General features: G+C 43.1%; 6 protein-coding genes across 6 annotated transcripts; 4 read left to right on the top strand and 2 right to left on the bottom strand.

Moving 5' to 3' along the window:
* The first annotated feature begins 1,921 nt into the window (after positions 1 to 1,921).
* Positions 1,922 to 3,565, top strand: BCIN_06g01480 (hypothetical protein). Its single transcript, XM_001560251.2, has 3 exons — positions 1,922 to 2,102; positions 2,178 to 2,573; positions 2,632 to 3,565. Exons 1-3 carry the CDS (start codon positions 2,040 to 2,042, stop codon positions 3,007 to 3,009), a joined length of 837 nt encoding a protein of 278 aa, XP_001560301.1. The 5' UTR covers positions 1,922 to 2,039; the 3' UTR covers positions 3,010 to 3,565.
* A 2,553-nt stretch (positions 3,566 to 6,118) lies between these two features.
* BCIN_06g01470 (hypothetical protein) lies at positions 6,119 to 7,080 on the bottom strand. Its single transcript, XM_024693344.1, has 4 exons — positions 6,878 to 7,080; positions 6,742 to 6,811; positions 6,465 to 6,648; positions 6,119 to 6,399 (listed from the first exon to the last, which is right to left on the bottom strand). The coding sequence occupies exons 2-3, from the start codon at positions 6,758 to 6,760 to the stop codon at positions 6,515 to 6,517; spliced, it is 153 nt and encodes a 50-aa protein (XP_024549130.1). The 5' UTR covers positions 6,761 to 6,811; positions 6,878 to 7,080; the 3' UTR covers positions 6,119 to 6,399; positions 6,465 to 6,514.
* Positions 7,081 to 7,109: 29 nt separating this feature from the next.
* Positions 7,110 to 10,961, top strand: BCIN_06g01460 (hypothetical protein). The gene has a single exon (XM_001560248.2). It carries the CDS (start codon positions 7,423 to 7,425, stop codon positions 10,426 to 10,428), a length of 3,006 nt encoding a protein of 1,001 aa, XP_001560298.1. The 5' UTR covers positions 7,110 to 7,422; the 3' UTR covers positions 10,429 to 10,961.
* A 538-nt stretch (positions 10,962 to 11,499) lies between these two features.
* BCIN_06g01450 (hypothetical protein) lies at positions 11,500 to 14,258 on the bottom strand. The gene is made up of 2 exons (XM_024693343.1): positions 13,741 to 14,258; positions 11,500 to 13,671 (listed from the first exon to the last, which is right to left on the bottom strand). Exons 1-2 carry the CDS (start codon positions 14,001 to 14,003, stop codon positions 11,538 to 11,540), a joined length of 2,397 nt encoding a protein of 798 aa, XP_024549129.1. The 5' UTR covers positions 14,004 to 14,258; the 3' UTR covers positions 11,500 to 11,537.
* Positions 14,259 to 14,688: 430 nt separating this feature from the next.
* On the top strand, positions 14,689 to 17,690 carry BCIN_06g01440 (hypothetical protein). Its single transcript, XM_001560245.2, has 2 exons — positions 14,689 to 14,882; positions 15,073 to 17,690. The coding sequence occupies exons 1-2, from the start codon at positions 14,759 to 14,761 to the stop codon at positions 16,740 to 16,742; spliced, it is 1,794 nt and encodes a 597-aa protein (XP_001560295.2). The 5' UTR covers positions 14,689 to 14,758; the 3' UTR covers positions 16,743 to 17,690.
* A 766-nt stretch (positions 17,691 to 18,456) lies between these two features.
* Positions 18,457 to 19,809, top strand: BCIN_06g01430 (hypothetical protein). The gene is made up of 2 exons (XM_024693342.1): positions 18,457 to 18,858; positions 18,925 to 19,809. The coding sequence occupies exons 1-2, from the start codon at positions 18,805 to 18,807 to the stop codon at positions 19,483 to 19,485; spliced, it is 615 nt and encodes a 204-aa protein (XP_024549128.1). The 5' UTR covers positions 18,457 to 18,804; the 3' UTR covers positions 19,486 to 19,809.
* The last annotated feature ends 698 nt before the right edge of the window (positions 19,810 to 20,507 follow it).

Below are 20,507 nucleotides of genomic sequence, written 5' to 3'. Positions count from 1 at the left end.
ATCCCCGGGGATCTCGAACAGTAGCAGGCTGATGGAAGTTAGTTTCGGCACTTATACCCATGTACGAATGAAAACATCAAAGGCAAATCACAACGCATAATATCTGACGATGCTTGCCGTGGTGAGCATAACCTGGAGACCTTGAGCTAAACTACCAGACGAACGAACCGAATCCTGGTGTATGGATCCCGAAGAAAAACTTGCGCGTCTCCGTTTCTATCAAAGCTGGATTGGTAAACCACATGGGAGGCATGATGTGAGATATAGTGTGAGACTCGCCTGGTTTAAATGAAGAACAGGATTTCGAGGGTGACACCAAGAGCCTGGTCCACTCTTGCTGAAGATTCATGATACCCCGTTCTGACAAAGTCCAGTTGATTCCAGCAGCTCCAAGTTGTTTGTCTAGTCACCTGGCTCGCAACTTGCGACAGTGATGAACCATTATCGAGGCCGCCAAAATTCGTCGATTCAGTATTGCTGGTGGATCATTGGTGCTTTAATGTTTGTGTCGGTAGCATCATAGGTAGTTAGGCAAAAGGAAAGGGGTAACACGTAGCCGAGCAACAAGCCGAGCATGTATAGCAAGACTTTTCAAGCTACTTGTCGCTAAAGATCGATTCCAAGTTAATCCATTGCTAGAAATATCTAACAAAAGCTCAACTTTACCATGGGAACTAGGGTGTCCAATAGTCCGGACTGCAATCCAATAATGAAGGTTATCAAATCTCCAAATCAATTTGAACATTCAAATCATTTAAGATATTGATTTTGATTGGAATATTGAATCATTTTCAGATTTCTAATTGCTTTTGGACACTGAAACCCTTATATTGTTGAACTGCAGCCCGGAGTATTGGATACCTTGATGGGAACAACAATTAATTATTTATTCAAGAGTTGTGGTTGAGTTTGCAAAAAGACAAATACGCTAGTGTAACCTCAAATTATCCAACCTCCTCCCCCTTAACCTCCTTATTGTACCGGCTCTCTAGCGATTTCATATCATATGATATATGTATTTGAACAAATAGAATAGCGCCTATAGCCTCACAAGTACCCTTACAAAACAGGCATTTCCAGACCCAGAAATCATCGTTGCTAAACTTCAACGTAATCAATGGCAGTGAATGTAGTATATCTCAGTAGACTCGTCTCAATTTCCTGTATACTACAGGAGGAAACTGTCCATGTGTCTCATCGCATGGTCTTTTGGTCGACTCATTTTTGCAATGATATTTTGGTACTGTACTTCCAAACCCTTATTAGCGCGTCGTATTTGTGAGCGTGTGGGCAGAATAAAAATGGCGGTGAAACGTGTACTTACACGCGATTGTTCAGGAAGATGTCAGTCCATTCAATTCTAGTCATGATTGAAAAAACTGCTTGTGGCACAGAGTGATGCGCCAAAACAATCGTGGAGTTGTTTAATACCCTTGTGGACTTTGGCATGGCTGCCGATTAGATGTTGCAATTCGAACCTTCGATCGGGAACCACTAGAGGGTCCTGCAACTGGATATTTTCCGGAACGGACATTAATTCACATTCATAGTCCTTGCATGGAATATTTTGGAAGCAAACCTGTAGGGGATAAAAGACCTGGAAAAACAATTCGACAAAAAGAATACGATAACATTTCACAACAGGTTTAAACTGATCATGAAATGAAAAAATTCTATTCGCAACCTTCCAATAGGAATCGAACCAATATCTCCAGAATCAAAATCTGGTGTGCTAACCGTTACACCATGGAAGGGATATTGACAGTTGATTGTTGGGGAAAGCGTTTCTAATATTATAAAGAGATTGTGCATCTTAATCTTAAACTACCCCACGTTCAGAACTTCATTTTTGCATGTGATAAAGCGATATAGATTCACTTTTAAATAGTTCACCTTTCAACATAAAATCAAGTCCATATAAGAGAACGGGTATAGTTTTTTATTCTGATTCTCTTCTTTCCATTATACATCAAATACTTTCTTTTTCTTTCAACAATACAATCTTTGCGATACCAATTCTAGACAAGCATATAGTTGCTATGGCAGGCAAAAAAGCAAAGTCCAACTTTACTGGACCCGGAAGAAAGTTAACATCAGGCGAGGTACGTATCAGCTATAATCGACCATGTCGATTATCTATATACTTAATCATCAGCTGATAATTGTTTCATTTCCAGGTCATCGTTAACGACAACGAGGATTACTATCCAAGTGAGAGTGATTCGTCTGCATCGGATATCAATGAGGATGAAGTAGTTGTCTCAGATTGTGAGGACGAAGTCGATGCGGCTGCGGATGCTGATCCCAGCGAGTCAGAGGGAGGCGGGGAAGAGGAAGGGGGAGATGAAGAAGAGGAGTTTGAGTCTGCAGAAGAGGTGCAACATGATGAAGCACTGGGCGAAGATTACATCGAAACCATTGATGAGGTAACGAAGAAAGTTAAGAGATCAAAACCCGAAATGTCAGAAGAGGCGAGAAAACAGAAACAAAAGGAAGGGATTCTTGGCGATGATAGATATAAACAATCAATGAAGAATGGTATGACTCGAGCAGCGCGAGTTATCAAGGAGCATGTAAGTTTGATCAAACTAGCTATCCAATATTCACATGGTTATTGACTGGGATTGATAGGAGGCAAACATTGGCAGAGCTTTTTCAGCTATAGATATGTCAGATGTTGGCAAGAAGTCGTTGTCTGCAAAGACAAGAGAGGCGCGATATAAGCTATGTGCGAATGGGATGTGGGAAGATAGTGGCAAAACCACTAAGAAAGGCAAGAAAATTTTTCGATTGGTAAAGAACGCAACGAACAATGCAGCCCTCAAGCCATGTGGGTGTCGTATATGTTTGAAGCGTGCCGATTTTCGATCTTATTCAAAGCCGGATAAGCCTACAAAATCGACTCGAAGTGGGTTGAAACGAGGGTTCTTCAAGTATGGAGAAGGCTACATTCTAGGAGAGAGTGATAGAATGGATAAGAGAAAAAAAACCAATGAAACTGAGAATTGATCAACGTGGTTGATTATATCTATTTCAGGGGGTTATCTGTGGCGATGGGGTTATTATCTGTGGCGATGGGGTTATTATCTGTGGCGGTGGGTTTATTATCTGTGGCGATGGGTTTATCTTTGGCGATGGGTTTATTTGTGACGATGGATTTTCATATGTTTTATGCTTTTGCTATTTGATAATTGCCTCGTGGTGAGGAAGGGGGAGAGGGGCTCACTGTCAAAGCTTACCATAGTCATACCTCGGAACGAACTTGCGATATTGGCATAGCCGCATCCTCCTGCATTCTACAATATTGAACTATCATCGTAGGTCTCAACTTCAATCAGTATAAGAACAGGTGGACAAAAAATTACATGGATATAGAGACAATTGTGAGTGACAGACAAGGGAAAGATCAGATTTGCACCTGTTCCTGCAGCCCTTCTGCAGAGGACAGGCCACAGCATAGGACAGACTAAGCCTCCATGTATGTAAACTTCCTATACATGTGCTGTGTAGCAGTACACATGTCATATCAATGTGCTCGCCCACAAGAATTGAAGTCTTTGACTTATGGAAAAACATGCCATAAACCAGCGGATACAATTACTCCTGCGCTGGACTGCAATGCTAAGATTGGGACACCCTGAATTACCAATAATCAAACGTAAATTAAACTGAAACTTAGGAGGTTGCCCTTCAATGTGTTCCTCAGGGGCAGGAAATCATAATACGAATTTAGATTCTTCGGGTGCTACCGGTGTTGTGAAGAATTACAACCGAGATCTTGCAACTCGCAAGGCATGCTACCCACATGTGGATTTCTGATCTAGATCACATCCATGAAAGAATAATCCATTCGGTCCGCCCACCAAAATGTGGAACATTGGCTCGTTGTGGAACAGTGCCTCGTCCCCAGAAAAGCCTGAGGCGATCTACGTACAAGGTGATCATGTTTATCATTGATTTTCAAAGAGACCCTGATGTGATCAATGCCTTGTGGGCCTTTGGAAAATCATAATTGAAATATGAGCGAGTTCTTGCTCCTAGAACAAAGGAGTAGACTTCTCTCCAATGCTGCCAAGATATGCAATGTTGTTTGATTTTCTCCCGGCAGAGCAGAGAAACATTGGAACGACTACCTGCCGCTTTCAGAGAAGTAAAACGTTGTAAGCTGTGGGGATTGCCTTATCACGGGAAGGCTGGAGGGTACTGCCATAATGGGATGTGACATCGCTCACAACTGACGCACTTACATGGTAAGCTGCCCGCTAAGAAGAAATTGGAGGTCTTACGCGTATAGCGGCGGGGCAAATCGATTCTTTTTGGATGGATGGCTTGACAACAAGCTGGCAGATGCACGCATTGGGAATGGGAAACTCATGCTGTATAACGTTGAGTTGAGATTCGATTCCTTGATTTTCCAATGCGAACAATTGACGATGGGATGAGCTGAGACTTGAGAAATGGAAGGTTAGGTGAGTGAATGCCTGAATGTGTAACGGACAGCGAGTGTACATTGTGTTGACCATGCATAGTGGATACGAATGCTGACGTGCAGTACCTCGTACAAATGTAACAAGTCCCTCGTACGATGATGATAGAAAGGGGAATGAGGCTCCGACGGTGTTTGTTCTCAAATACTTGACGTTTGACGGGGTTTGACCCTGCCATCCGTGATATTCTCCTAGATCCGGGTCTGGATACCGAGATAACAAGTAGCATTAAATGAATCCGGACAGTCGTCGGACGTGAATACTTTGCTGGGGTTTGTCCGAAGACCAAATATGTTAGCAATGTAAGCCAAGTACACGTAAATTTCGGTACCAAATGTTAAATAGATGAAATTCGAAACGCGATGAGTTGAATTGATTAGCCCATCTTATTGACAACAGTTAGGAGAAACTTCCCAGCATGCACTTCTTATCATCGTCGATAAAGAGACCCGATTGGATCAGACCGATCTTGCCATGATGTCCAGGTGGCTAGCTAGGTAGCTAGGTAGGTCGAGAAGGCGTTCTCCTCGATCATTTGTTCGGGGCCGAATTGCGAAAGTGCAGGAGGTCTAGTTAATTGCCACTACGTCGCTACCTCGATGGAACGCTGCACAATGGTTCAGAAACGACAGCGAACGGAGCCATAAATCCATACAGGCACGAAGTCAAGTTCAATTTCGACGGGCCAATTGTGAAGCTGTCCTTACAAATAACACGGTAAGCACATGAGATAAGATGAACCATGTGGAAGAGACCTCCTATTCATTCTCCCCAGGCCTTCCTGATCCCCCTCCGGATGTTTCATGCAATCGAAGCTCTAAAAGGTTCTAAACCCATAAACAATCCAGGGCAGACAGCGGGGCTGGACGTATCGTGCCTACCCTGTCACCAGAGTGGAGATCGTAAATGCAAACATCATGGATAAATCAAGACAAACCCACTGAAATTGACATAGATAACGGATAAGTGCTGCGAGGTGCGGCCTGGGAACGGATTTGAAATTGCATTGAGTAAGAAAAGGAATGATGCTCGCCTGCTTCAAGATTTCGAAATTGTAAACAAACAATGAAAAAAGGCAATTGTGGTAAGTGATAGCAAGGGAAAAGTCTAGTATAAGGATGCTCGTAGGGGAAGCTCGGGAGTCCATAGCTCGGCAGACTGAACGGTGCCGTCGACCTGCTCCTCTTGCCTTATGCTTACTTTATGCATACCTATCCGGAAGCGTTGTCTTGCTTCCTTCACATGCCTCTTCCTCGACCCCCAAGCGACGCCGACCTGACGAATCCTGCCTTCGACATTGGTATGTGTGTGTGTGCTTCGCTGTATCCTTGAATACATACCTCGTACATGAACCACTCATTGGATATAAACGAAAGCATCTGTCTGGAAAAAAAGCAGCTAAACGCCAAGCCCCTTATCGATCTTTACAATCCCGTTAAACCATTTTCGGTAAGAACATCATAGTGGTGTGTATAACCAATCCAATTCTCTTGAACAATATAGCAACGCAGCACACCTTTCAACTAATTACACTCAAGATTAATCATGGCTTAAGCTTCAAGTTTTATGCTTAAGCTTCAAATGTTATACCTAAGCTCCCAATGTTATACTCGAAGACTTCAGAATAGCTTTGGTTGATTCAAATTCAAATGATTCTTGTAATTAATAAGTAAATGAGGTTATCGAAAAGACAAAAGCCCTAAAAACCCTATAGTCTTTTTAGGTGCTGATCTGAAAGATAACCTACAGAGTATTATTAGGGTTGGGAAAAGCAAAAATCTTCTGAGTTTCTAGTTCAGACATTCCCATATAAACCAATAAAGGTTACAAGGTCTCATATTCTAGCCCTTGAGTCCACCGTTAGCTTCTTGGAATGCGTGGTATTCCGTCTTCCGTTTTGAATCAGCCTAACCTATCCAGTCTCTTCCGTCAGATAAAGGATACCAAGGGGACGGAAAGCAGAGAGGGGTGCCATACCAAAGTTGCGGGGGACTGCCAATATCGAGATGCTCCACCAGAGGATCCAGTTATAAAGTTTCCTTCTTCGTGCGACTAGCTCGACTACGAGCGCAACTCATGTATCTTGACCCCCAGTTCATATGCAAGATCATATCATTCATGTCAAATCTCACACATTGCATGGGGAAAAGGAAGCTCTTTCCTGGTAGTACATTGTCAGCCTTGAAAGAAAAAAAGCAATAGACTAAGAGCAATCATCATCCTAATCCTTGTGTCATTCCCCAGTACAACTTACCTCTCTTCCCCACCATCATCCAGTTGGAAAAGTTTCAACATTGACTTCACTTGTTTCGTTTCCTCTCGTTCTGTATCATTATATTTTAGTTCTCTGAGCATCACAGCATCTTCGGAGTGTTGAAAAGTCGCCTAACCCTAATTATACCGGCCGCTCTTCGATTCATATATATTTAGATCTTGGTATGGGAGCTGAGTGTCTTCACTTTGGAAGTTCCTTGGAAGTGTGTTTTGGTTGTCCTTGTCTGGAGTGAATGGCGACAGTGAAGTCTAAGTTCCATCCGAATAACCTCTTATTTCGGAACAACTATATGTCCGAATATCACAACACCCACGCAACAATAATTAATTGAAAAGCAATACCGTCTTGCTCTTCTAACCAAATAATTCCTATCTACAAATTTAATAGACCGAAAAGAGTTGCTCTATTCACTCTTTGTGAAGGGCAGTTCGACTTCATCTGGCAATCCATTTACCTCTTATTCACTACATTCAATTTTTCTTTGCAGGGCTCAGTTGTTTTACTGCCTTTGCTTTCGAAATTTACTGGATGATTCACATACCAAAACCAACTACTTGAGTTCCACTCGAAACTCTTATTGCACTTCTCAAACTTCCAACTCAACTCTCGCCATCCACCTGTTGAACAACACAAACCTCTTTCGACAGGCCAATAGTCGTCATGTCTGGACGATCAGCCTATGTTAGGAAGGTCAAGGTGGACAAGAACAACAAAGCAGGATATGACTACCTGAACAAAGATGACACACTCAAAGGAAAAGAGCGTACCCCCTCCTTCAAATCCGATCCATCAATCTCCGATTTTCATGGAATGGATAATGGCGCTTCAGTAAATTTCTCAGATCATCATGATTTTATGAAATCAGATGATCCTTCAGCGAGATCACTCAACAGCGGTCACTATGAACCCGAATTCAATCCTGGCTATGCTCGAATCAGAAGACCTGAGATGCCGATCATCGAAACCTCTGGAATCGAAAAATCAGCTTTTCGTTCAAAGATGGAGAAGAGCAGCGAGAGTTTCCGTCACAATTTCGCAAACGTTTTCAAAAAGAAGAAAGGCAAAGACGTACCAAATGAAACCCCACCCACAACACCAAATGGAGAGGAGAAGCATGAATTGGCAGCAGACGGAATGCACTATATGAATCAGCGACCTACCAGCCCCTTAAGACGAGCCCCCAGTCATGAAAGCCAGCCATCCTACAAGCGAGGTAGAGCTCTCAAGGGAGACGCTCCGCCACTACCTCAAAAAATGAAGTTGTGGAGACGAAAAGGACAACCAGTTGTATTGTGGGATAAACTTGATGTCAGAGATCCAGATCTTTGGGACACAAAAGGAGACGCTTTGGTGTTTTACGCCAGTGAGGCAGAAGACAATGAGATACCACAACCCGCTTTTAGACTGGGCTCTCATTTGATCGAAACAATAGGATCCCCATTAGTAGATTCACTACTTCGCGACGGTTTGACAGACGATATCGATAACATGAGCATCTCCGAATCCTACCGAAATGGGCCTCAAAGACCTCGACAACCGACTCCTCCAGGATCCGAATCCAGTAAAAGTTTCGACTCCTCCCAAATCTCGTATAGATTTGTACTACCATCTGCTGGAAATGTTTCAAGGCAGGATTTACTAAGATATAAGCTTTCCTGGAGAAATGTCTTTGCTGTATGTTCCGGCAAAGGAATTGTTGGATACACCTTGCATCAAGCAATCACCGATGTATTCGAGCGCTTCTTGGCAATCATGCCTCGGAACCAGAACCTGTCACATATTCCAGTCACTTACACGAAGTCAATGGGATGGCACGATCTTCGTGATGACCCGGAGTTGGCTTGTAGCACGTTAATCTGGAGCGAACACAAGAAAATACACTGGCAGCAAGGATGGCACGAGGCATTTGTACACTGTGCAGGAATGTATAACCAAGTTGCCTCATTACCCAGCTGGAAGAGTGTTTCACCAGCTACAAAGCTGATGCTTGATAAGGCCAGCGTCGAAACTTTAAGTCAGGTAGCTTATTGTGAGGATTTGTTGGCTAGGTTTGACTACGGATCCTACTGGCCAGAAGCTTTAGGTCATCATGGCGTAAGCTCTCGTGAGGCTTTTGTCAGACTCCAGGGATTCTTTCGCGACCATTACTCGGATATGTTTGGAACGTGGCCTCCTATGCCGCCGGATTCTAGGAACGTCGATGGGTGGCTTACAAGACTTATCGTCAGAACTCTCGCCACCGATTTCTATGCACTTTATGATTATCTAGTTGATCGAAAAGTTGTCTGGAATGGCTCATCCAAGATTAACAGTCGCAGGTCCAACATCGTTCGCCTTGGTTCTCCAGATTTTCGTCCTAATAGCCATGACTGTGATTTCGTCGGTCTGATCGAGCGATTCGACAGTCATCACAATATTCCTTCCATTCCCCATCCCTATGCTCAACTGCCACAATCGTGTCCACCTACTCTAGGGAGAATCACACCATTGGAAGCTAGAAAATCTGCTCTAGCATATACTGAGGCAACAAATATTTTTCTCCTTGGAGACGAATACGAGGGCAATGAAATGGTGGAAGCGTATATGCAATGGGAGAAGACAGACAGAATCGGCGAATATGATCCAAGAAGCGCTCGTAGAGCCCGCTGGGTTCTTGTTTATTTCATCTTGCAGACTTTATCAACACTCGTTGTTGACACCCCAGGATTAGATTATTCCGACGAAGTCGAATACTTCTTGTCCGGCAGAATAGAGCAACAACCTGCATGGATTGAGGACCAATCACTCAGACAGCAAGCTGAACACAGTCGAAGTCATTGCTGGACCGTGTCTTCAGCATGGCGAAAGCAATCAAACTTTGAAAACAATGGACTTGATTCTGTACCAGAGAGACTCGAGCCGACTGCCACAGGTAGATCTTTGTCTTCCGTCTCTAGCTACGAGAGTATGGCTAGAACAACCACATTTTCTGAAGCAGAAACTGCCAATGACATGGATACCGCTCGTACCTCAACTGCTGTATCTGTCACTGAGAGCAAAGCAAGTTACCAGACTATTCAACGACCGGAAAACTTGAGCATCCGCACACGAGATATATCTCCCAAGGCTAGACAATCACCAACACCGAAGACCGTCTCACTTTTCCCTGCCCCTCCAAAACAAGCCATTGATCCACAATATTCCTCAAGATCATCCGACAAATACTATACCACCCCCAACAACTACCCACCGTCTCTCCCCCCCAAATCACCTCTTCCGCAAACCCCTTCTTCCTCTTATGGATCTACACGCAACTACCCAAGTTCAAGCCGCAATGGTTCTTCTAGTCATCAATCTCGTGCTAAAACACCTACGCACCAAAATCCTTCTTATTTCGCACCCTCGGGCAATGAGGGAGAAATAATGGGATTGAGAATTCACAAAAGCGCTTCTTCTACTCCAGTCGCCTCTCCTGTAATTTCTTCTCATCCTCCTGGCCTTCCGCAACGAAGCAATACTGGATATGCACCTGGAATTGAGAAATTAGAAGACCCGGTTTGGAGTAGCAGTGGAAATAGTAGTCCTGTTGAGAATTACAAGGGCCATCAGAAAGGAAGAAATGCACAACTTTCCGGTCAGCAAGGGATGTACACTAAGCACATTCGGGATTTCGACGAGCAGGCTTGAGGGACGCATCGCATTAGAACATCAATTTTTCTTCTCCTTACATTATTTCTTCTTTTCTCTCCCTCTTTTTTTTTTCTCTTTTTCTTTCTAACCCGATCTGATTCAATGTGTTCTGATCAGATTCGGTAGATCATTCTATGGATACCCAAAATTCAATGGTTGCTTTGGGGGTGTCATGGTGGATTTTTTCTTTTTTTCTTCTTTATTGTCCTTCTGTTTTCCCAGGCTTTCTTTCTTTCTTTTCCTGGGGAATTTTCCTGTTTATATTCATCAGCTTCATTCTATTCTCCGAAAGAAAATCATAGATCTGTCGGGACGTTTGAAATTTGGAACTACTTGTAGATGGAAAGCTTTGGCGTCTATTTCTTTAATCTTGGTTTGGGTTGGGAGGATATGCTGGTTGGGAATGCTTGATGAACGAAACTTCTAGAGAGGGGCTGGGAGCAGGGGGAGGAGAAAAAGGTCATGGGTGATGACGAATAGATACGACATGTATTTGTATGAATTCAATATTGAAACATAGAACTCTTGCAAGTGGTGTGATGTGCAAGACTGTCGTGAGATAGATTCTTTTGGGGGGGTGTAGAGGGATTACAGGAAAGCGCAAGATGAATGCTTAAGAGTCCGAATCTGACGCCATCCAAGAAGAACAATAATGATAAGAGATTCTCACGTTTTGAATGGGATAAAAATTAGGAAACCATAGTTATTCTCCTGAGATATTGAATTCACACGCCACATAACTATCCTGCCGGGAGTCCGAGAGCGGAAAGTATACATCTAGCCCTGCTTATGCCAAAGACTGTTTGCAATCCTGCAAGTCAGATATATCTCGAAATCATAGGTCATTTATGGTGTTTTTTCCTCTTAAATCAAGGCTATGGCCCAGTGTCAGTCAACTACGCAAAGAAACAGTTTCTGGCGTTGGGATTATCAAAAGCCAAGCTCACATCGTACTCGTAATACCAGAGGTTAAGCTATTGTAAGTCGGGAAATGGCATGTGCATGCATTGTTGCGCGACTAGCTTGTTTGTGCTAGTTGACCAAAACTTTCAACTTTTGGGATACCATTGTGCAAGTTTATTAAGCTCCTCTATTATTACCCTATACTATGCTAAGATATCTTCAAGACCTAGCTCCTCAAAGGTTATGTCCTTAGAGATGTCTCGTTCCGTATTGAATATATCATCCAACCTTGGCCCACGACCCTCAAATTGAACCTCGTCATCGTTTCCTTCTTCACGAATATCATAATCTTTCATCTCAGTGTTTTCAAAACATGTTTCGTCTTCCTCATAATCTTCAGAAATACTGCTGTCGCCATCTCTACCCTCTCCTTGCATTTTGTACATCCTATCTTCGATTTCACCAATCCATCCCGCAATGGATGAGCCCTGCTTAACAAAACCTCTACATTTTTCCAGAAATCTCTCAAAAAACTTCAAAGCTTCATCATATTGTAAAAGCTGTACCAAGCAATTTACAATCATCTTGCAGTGTACAAAAACAACTGAATGGTCCCATCCGTACATTCTGACCGTTGACTTCAGTAATTCTTTGAAGCAGACTATAGCTTCCCAGACACTTCCCCGTTTCCAAAGAGCGCTACCTAAGACAACTTTAAACTCTACCTCTATAAATATTTTCTTCCCTCCATTTGCGTAAGGGGAATTTTGGATGCCCTTTAGCATATCAACTGCCTTTGATGCCTCATTTTGTTTCAAGAGGGCTCTGGCCATTTTCGTGTGATAAAGAAAGGATGTATACTTTTTATTATCAAACGCTTCGACTGCTAACTCAAATATACGATGACACAGATTGGCACTTTCGTTGTAAAGTCCCCTAGTTTCCAATATTTGCATGAGTATTTCTGCGCATCTCAGCCAAGCCACGAGCAATTCCGACTTATCCAAAACTTGAAGACAGTACCTAGCAAGCTTATCGGCCTCTGCTAGAGAGCCATTTTTTCGCAGAATCCAACAGAGTAAATTCATTACTCTTATAGTTAAATGATGGTTGGGCCCTAATGCGGCCAAAGCTATCTGCATTACGGGGCGGATTGTAGCTTCAGCTTCGTTATACTGGCAAAGACGATAAAGAATTTCGGCCATCAAGTAAGATGAATGAATATGTAATGGATGTCGAGAATCCATAGCATTTTCTATCCTTGGATGTAGGATGGTATGCAAATTCATCCCGATCTTTAGATCATGTGAAACAATGTAGGAATCGACAATCCAAAGACATATTTCTACCATTTTGTATGTGTTAGGACATTGTTCGTTTTGTCTTGCATACAAGAGAGTTCTGCATGTCATCTCGAATTCTCTGCTGTAGCCGAGTTGGTGATACACAAAAGCCATGCACTCTAAGGTTGAAATGATTGCCGGAGAATTCGGTGGCAACACTCTTTTCAATTTTGAAAATTTCTCCTTACACACTATTGACTCTCTTTTGAATGATGCAAATAAATGGAACCAGCTCTCTTGTGATCGTTTATTGAAGTTTCTCAATGTTGGGAAGATGTTAATCTCAAATAGGGGACTCCAGTATAGTTGATGCATTCCTGGATTGTGGGATTGTAGCGAGGTACTCCTAGCGGAATGGTGATGTGAAGAGTGGCTACGTGCTTGAGCCAGGAAAGACCCACCGCATGATGAAGTGCTACTATATGGTCTGGAAGGTTCCTTCAGTTCAGTTCTAGATAGGTGTTGTGTTTCTTTTACACCCTGCTCGGTTTCATTATCAAGACTTGTGGACGCAATTATCTCTGCAGTCTCGAGCTGCACAAATAATTCAGCCAACCATGAATGTTCGAAATCATCTTCAGCAGACTGACCGAAAGAACATTGATCTTCGATATTGGGTGTGACTATGTCATGACGAAACTCTGAAATAGGTGTCTGTTTAATGATCATGTCGTGGTTTTGAAGTGGTGTGTTTTGGTCCCCGATCATGGCATAGCAGGATTCAACGTCCAATGAAGCTTCTTGGGGTGCGTTCGTTTTTTTGGAAACGTCCTGGTTCTGTACGAAAAATATCTCGTCATCTTCGCTTTCAATTCCTGGGCGCATTTGTACACCATTCCTTTTCCGCAAGCGCTCGATTCGTTTTTGGGTTATTCGCGAGTCGTGTATAAATCTTTGAGGAATTTCTCCACTCTTCACAATATCATCTCTTTCACTTTTCCTAAAGTTCTTTCTGAAGCCCCAGACTTCGATTTTTCTAGTAAATTGTCGTTTCCTATTTTCGTCAGATCTGACTTCTCAATTTCAATCAAAATGAGCGAAGTTGATTGCGAATTAGACTCACGTGATGTTATATCCCAGCTCTAAATGGAGCGTTTCTTTGACTTTGGGGAATGTCAAATTCTCGATGATGTACAGACGATGGATGATCGATTTGAGACCAGGCCAATCTGCATCGGTAATCTCTTTCCCCTCGCGGCGTGGGAAATGCTTTGGAGCACCTGACGCAAAGCACCGAGGTTCGGGGATCTGGGAATCATCAATGCCATAGACGGATGTTGATGAGACTTTACGTTTTTCCATTGAGGAGACTTTCGAATAATCCATGAGCGTACAAATACTAAAATGAAGGAATTATGGAGCTGATAATTGGAACGCTGAATTGTTTCACGAAGAGAAAGGGCGATTAGCTCATTGTGGATGTGTATAGTGTGAAGAAGGAATATTTAAATCATCTTTAATAGATTTTCTGCCAACCACCTGTTAACGCTGTAAAGCCAGGGCTGAGCAGCACTGCCCTGCACAACGACGGCGTCTTATCGCCCCTGAGTGTGGCATTACCCAAAACCCCTGTTATAAAACTGGTAAGGCTCACAAGCCCCTTTACTGTAAATCTTCTAAATACTGTTCATCGATCGGCTTGTCAATTAGTGAACTAGCTATATGATGCTGGTGTACCGTTTTTGCATCATGACTATAACCTGCGCTGGAACTCTCCAGACAATGAACGGTGAATTGATATATTTGAGCCAATGCTATGAGCATCTTTAACGGAAATCCCTTCTGGCAATTTTCGCACAGCACGTGTACTTCGCTGACAGCCCTTGCCATCACCCGAATGTGACGGAACCAAAAACAGGAATGTCTGCAACGAGTATCAGCTTCAGATCCAGGAGCAGAGAGATTTCATGTCGTGACTCAGTATCTACCGATGCACAAATGCGAAGTATCAATTCCTGGTATCTGATACCACCTTCATCATCGATCGTTTAAACGATTACATCGACACAGTGGCAGAGTAAAAACAGAATCAGAACCACTCAAACGACTCGAAGCTCACTTCTAAGACTCTATCAGTGTTGATGTGTCAAGAATCGCTATGGTTGGATCTTGATATTCTATTGTCAGCACTCGCTGCAAGACTAGCTCTGCCGTCAACAGAGCTTCTCGAGATCGTATTTGTTGACTTTGAGCTGTACGCTGTGAGTAAGTAGACATTTCGATCCATGATAGAATAATAAAGGGTGCGAGAAAGAGAGTGGACTCTTTGGTAAAATATATTGCCATGCTCACCGCCCTTCCCCGCCGTGAAAACGGCAATATAATTTCAACCCCGCCATATGAATTTTCTCAGACATACGAAATAAAACGATGGAACAACTAACCACCGCACCAGTTCTATCGACTCCAGAGGTACATATATTCGAAGATCCCACACCTTCGATCAGAAAAGATGACCTCCCTAAACTTTCCGACGAAGAGTTGTACGACGTTTACGAGATTTCGCGGACGGTGAATGAGATTCGAGAAGGAGGGTGGAAGAAAATAGCTTTACAATTTTCGGATGGAATGTTATCAGATGCACCTAGGGTTTTCCAGGAACTGGAGAGTAGACTTCGAAAATTACCTGCGGAACCAAGTTCGAGCGGAATCCCAAAGGATGAAGGCTCGAGCCTAGAAACCGACTTCAGCAGTCCACCCGCGAACGTCGCGACATCGAATGTACGACATAAATTATACATATTGGCAGATACATCTTATGGATCTTGTTGTGTGGATGAAATCGCCGCTGAGCATGTCGATGCGCAGGTCGTCATTCATTATGGCCGCGCTTGTCTATCTCCTACCGCACGATTGCCTGTGATTTACGTCTTCACATCTCGCCCACTAAACCTCGAATCCGTCATTCAAGCTTTCGAAAACACATACAAGGAGAAATCCGAAAAGATTGTCATTATGGCTGATATCACATATCATTCGCATATTTCATCTTTAGTCGCCCAATTACGAGATAGAGGCTTTGAAAATATACTTGCGCCAGAAATCACACACAATCCCAGTGCCACAATACCGAATCGAAAGCTAGATGAAGGAGTGGATATGAAGGATTATAGTTTATTTCACATTAGCGAGCCACCATCTGCGTTACTACTTACGTTGTCGAGTAGAGTTAAAGAGATGCATATATATTCTACGGATTCTACGACCGGAAACGAAACCACGAAAACGAACACAGCAAGAGCACTCATGCGGAGATATGCCTTATTGACATCGCAGTCTTCTTCTTCAGTATTTGGCATTCTGATAAACACCTTGAGCGTAACGAATTATCTACCTACGGTCAATTCCTTGGCATCACTCATACGATCAAAGGGAAAGAAATCCTACACGTTTGTGGTGGGTAAGGTCAATGCTGCGAAGTTGGCGAATTTCAGTGAGATTGATGGATGGGTAGTGGTAGGATGCTGGGAGAGTAGTTTGGTAGAAGGGGAAGCATTATTCAAACCAGTTATTACACCCTTCGAATTAGCATTGGCCCTGCAGAGTGATGATGAGCGAGTTTGGGGTGGGGATTGGGTTGCAGACTTCAATGCTTTGAATCTGCAAGCTAATGCTGTTCCTACTTCGTCTGCGGACCCTACTGAAACAAAAACTCAGGATTCTGAAGCAGTAAATCCAACCGAGGACGCAGAAGACTCCGAGGAAGAATCTATGCCTCCCGAATTCGATTTTCGAACTGGCCGATATGTCTCACATTCTCGACCTATGCGCTCCTCTCAGACGACTTCTTCAGAGCCCAAGAAAGCGTTGGAAAATGGCTTACAACCCAACGCATCAAACAAACTAGTCAAGAGAGCAAAGATGGAAATGGCGACCGTCAATGGAGAGGTTAGCCCTGGTGCAGAATATCTAAGAGAGAAGCGGACCTGGACAGGCCTGGGTAGTGACTACGATAAAGAGGCTATTGATGAAGGCAGAGAAAGAGAAGTTGCTGCGGTTGTTGAAGAAGGGAGAAGTGGTGTAGCAAGAGGATATACGGTTGGCGAAGACGCCTCGCGGAGTTGAACAATTGCTTCCCAGATGCAAGTTTGAAACGGCCAAGATCGAACAGAAATTGGCAGAAGGCTGATCTAAAATGTTGATACCCTTTTTTCTTAATCCAAACATGACTCGTGCGAAATACTGGAGCTGCCGTCACAAATCTGACTAAATCTGGACCTAACAATCGATCTAGCGGTACGAGCCTGGCCTGCAGCATGCACTAAACCCTCAAATTGCACTTTTCGGGCAATTGAAACATCAGGCGAAGAAATTGAGCGAAAAATGGAGTCAACAACAAGTTATGGAAGCTCTTGACGATTCACCGCCGATGAAGCAATAAGTTTCATCAACTCGGCGAACAGGTACAACGAATAGGTACATATGATATTCCCCACCACTGTGCCTGTCGGTACATCGGTACCTGGAAAAGTCGAGAATAGTCGAATCATATTGTTGAGTTGGCAAAAAACATAATGAAACTTTAGACTCAACATCCAATTGATCCTAGATCAAAATGTAATACTGGATTATCCCAACTACCCAGCTTCCCAAGATCTCCTTCCAACATGATAATCTCGGTGCCTTTTTTTTCTTCTTTTTTTTTTCCCTTCTCTTCTCACTGACATCTGGATTTTGTTTCGAGTTCATCGGATATTAAAAACCGATGTTGTCACCCTGCATTTACCATTTACCTAGTAGTCAAGGATCTTTGGGCGCCAATAACCTGCCACTTCTTTTATTTTGATACACTAAACCCAACCCCGCCATTTTTATGAGAGCAACGAAATTGAATTTTGGGAGAGGGAAGGGGGGTAAAAACTGTCAGTTGGTAGTAAATTTGTGATGTAAAACGGGATGCAGCTTGTAAATGTAGGTATAGTCCGTAGATAGTCTAATTATGTATACAAAGGACTCTTTTGCCTAGTATCCAGTATCTAGGATTGTATTCCCATTATAATCCATCACAACCCATCATAATCCAGCCATCTCTTTAATTTGGTGTTTTGACGTGCACATTTTGTGAATGGTAGACTGTACAGACATCGGTACCGTACGCGTACAATATAGCGAAGTGTATATCGTGTGAAAAGGAGACGAGACGAGACGAGACGAGACGAGATAATCTAAACCACTACGCAATTCAAGCAAACAAGCAAACAAGCAAGCAAGATTCTGCTATCGATAAGAATCTAAATCAACCCAACCTGATCTTCACCGACGTCATATAAAGCCTCACAGATCACTCCGTATTTCACACACCGTTACCCTTACCGTTACACGCGACCCGTCCAAATCCAGATCCCAAGGCAAAAGAAAAGAAAAGAAACTTTTCCCAAAGCGAGCCTTGTCACTTTTGTCGTCAGCATTTACCCAGCGCATCGCATATCCATCCTGCTCTCCACATTCTTGTTTTCCACCCTTGCAACTCTTCCTCTGCGTCTCGAAGGAATCAGACAAGCAAGCTCGAGGCAAGAAAGTAGCAAGTAAGCAAGCAAGCAGGCAAACAAAACACGCAAAGCCCACCATTCACATCTCATCCCATCCCCAAACCCAAGAACCCATATCCACCAACCATCTACCTCCCCCCATCCATCCCTAAATAGGACAATAAAACAAGGCTGCATCGTAGCCAAAAGCAGGGCAAATCCATCCCCAACCTCAATTCATTCAGTCGGTGTCTGTGGGTATGAATGGGATTGGGATTTGATAAGAGGACATAGCTTCGCACCTTCTGTTAGACGAAGTTTTTCTTCTTCTTCTTTCTTTTTATCTATCAAGTATTCACTGCTTTTGTCTTCCTGCTGCTTGCGAATTGAGTAAGCAAGCACATTGTGTGGAAAGCGAATTTGATTCGTACGTTTGGGACTCGGCATCTAGCATCGTCATCCTCATCATCGTCATCGTCGTTGTCGCATAAGATAAGCCGACTTCAGCTCCAAGCTATTTTTCCACCATAACCATATCACCACCGCAATAATCACATATAAAAATAATCGCAAAAATTTGACCGTCGCTGTCGCATCAATAATAATATATTCCTCACCTCTCGACCAAAATCTGAAGAGATAAAACAAAACTCCTTACCATGCTCTTCGGAATGTTCTTCGCCTTTTGGCGATTCTGCGAGATCATAACTCTGGTATGCGATTACTCATTAGTCCCCCTCTCCTCACATTTAACTAACAATTTTTTTCTTCCTCATTAGATCCCAACATTAGGAATGCTCGCATTCTTCGTCAATATTTACGCATCCAACAATGCGCTCACTCCAAACTACATCCTAGTGCTGTTCATCGTCTCGGTGCTCGCCTGCGCCTGGGCCATCGCAACCCTCTTCACCTACCACCGCGCCCGCTCCAACGCGCTCTTCGTCTCCTTCATCGATCTCTGTTTCGTGGGGGCATTCATCGCCGGCGTTTACGAACTCCGCTTCATCACCAACTCAGATTGCTCGCACCTGACCACTACTCCCGGCTACTACATCAACTTCGGAGCATTTGGAAACGCGAATATCAACGGTGTGAGTGTCAAAGTTGACAAGACGTGCGCGATGCTGAAAGCGTGCTTTGCGTTTGGAATCATGAATTGCATTTTCTTTTTCATTACGAGCTTGCTGGCTTGTATGGTGGGTAAGGGGCATGAGAGATCGGGAAGGAGAGATGAGAAGGTTTATGTTAGGGAAACCCATGTGACGAGACATGGTCACCGCAGAAGTGGAAGCCACAGGAGTAGACGAAGTGGAAGTCACAGGAGAACGTATGTTTGAGGGGGAGGATTAGGGAAAGGGGGATGTGTTATGTTATGATGGGATTGGATGGGATGGGATGGGATGGGAAGGAGATGGGGAGTTACGGCCGATTTAATGTTTTACTTTTTCATGGAATGGAATGAATGAATAGATGAGGGGCTGGGGCTGGGAAAGAAAGGAATGAGAAAAAGATAAGGTTGCTCTGGATGGATCAATAGGATAAGATATGTCATTATGCATCTTTGATAACGAGGACGAAATGAAATAAAATGAAATAGGATAGGATAGGATAGGATAGGATAGGATAGGATAGGATAATGAATCAATGCGATAATCTACACACACACATGCACTGTTCTTTCCATTCCGAATTCTCTCACCTCGCGACGAATAAACAAACAAACATGGCAAGCGCCGACCAGACACATATTGGAACCATCTTCGCTCGCTCTATTTCCTAGTATTAAACCCAAATACACATACATACGTCTGAGATAGCATCAGTATGAAGGAAAAGCACAATGAAATCTCAAGACTAGCAACCCCGTATTTTTCCAGCTATGTCTGATATCTGAAATCAAAATCCGTATTAAAATCAAAATTAAAATGGGGGTTTCGATCTGGATCTTGTAAAGTCAATCTAGAAACCAGATGCATACACATACACATATCTGATATGCCTCTCCTCTCCCACTAAATTAAATATCTATCATATCATATCATATCATGTCATATCATAAGGTTAGCAACCGGATAGTTAGAAGAGAACTGGAGACCCGAGATGCTAGGACTAGGGTTAGTGTGTATAGAGTATGTATGTGTTCTTTTTCTTTCTCGTTTTTGTCTGTTTTTCTGTTGTTAGATATATATATATATATATATATGTGTGTGTGTGTGTGTGTGTTTACACTACTATTACATCTCTGTATCTATCTATGTGATGCACATCTATCCAATTCCGCACTATATATCTAGTATTTCCAACATCTTCAGCATGTCCCGCTCACGCATTCCCTAATGGTTAGTAAATAATTTATTAA

The sequence above is a fragment of the Botrytis cinerea genome, chromosome 6 (genome assembly GCF_000143535.2).
Source record: "Botrytis cinerea B05.10 chromosome 6, complete sequence".
In the NCBI taxonomy this organism is placed as follows: Eukaryota; Fungi; Ascomycota; class Leotiomycetes; order Helotiales; family Sclerotiniaceae; genus Botrytis; species Botrytis cinerea.
Note: the sequence above shows the minus strand (reverse complement) of the source record. Positions and strands in the feature narration are given on the sequence as shown.

What these genes read in the sequence shown, in the direction of transcription:
- BCIN_06g01450 (XM_024693343.1), bottom strand. Translation starts at nt 14,003, where the DNA reads ATGGATTATTCGAAAGTCTCCTCAATGGAAAAACGTAAAGTCTCATCA. An exon ending in GAGCTGGGATATAACATCAC is followed by an intron (nt 13,672 to 13,740) that starts GTGAGTCTAATT and finishes TGACGAAAATAG; the next exon opens with GAAACGACAATTTACTAGAA.
- BCIN_06g01440 (XM_001560245.2), top strand. Translation starts at nt 14,759, where the DNA reads ATGTGTCAAGAATCGCTATGGTTGGATCTTGATATTCTATTGTCAGCA. An exon ending in CTTTGAGCTGTACGCTGTGA is followed by an intron (nt 14,883 to 15,072) that starts GTAAGTAGACAT and finishes CCACCGCACCAG; the next exon opens with TTCTATCGACTCCAGAGGTA.
- BCIN_06g01480 (XM_001560251.2), top strand. Translation starts at nt 2,040, where the DNA reads ATGGCAGGCAAAAAAGCAAAGTCCAACTTTACTGGACCCGGAAGAAAG. An exon ending in GAAAGTTAACATCAGGCGAG is followed by an intron (nt 2,103 to 2,177) that starts GTACGTATCAGC and finishes TTTCATTTCCAG; the next exon opens with GTCATCGTTAACGACAACGA. An exon ending in CGCGAGTTATCAAGGAGCAT is followed by an intron (nt 2,574 to 2,631) that starts GTAAGTTTGATC and finishes TGGGATTGATAG; the next exon opens with GAGGCAAACATTGGCAGAGC.
- BCIN_06g01460 (XM_001560248.2), top strand. Translation starts at nt 7,423, where the DNA reads ATGTCTGGACGATCAGCCTATGTTAGGAAGGTCAAGGTGGACAAGAAC.
- BCIN_06g01430 (XM_024693342.1), top strand. Translation starts at nt 18,805, where the DNA reads ATGCTCTTCGGAATGTTCTTCGCCTTTTGGCGATTCTGCGAGATCATA. An exon ending in TCTGCGAGATCATAACTCTG is followed by an intron (nt 18,859 to 18,924) that starts GTATGCGATTAC and finishes CTTCCTCATTAG; the next exon opens with ATCCCAACATTAGGAATGCT.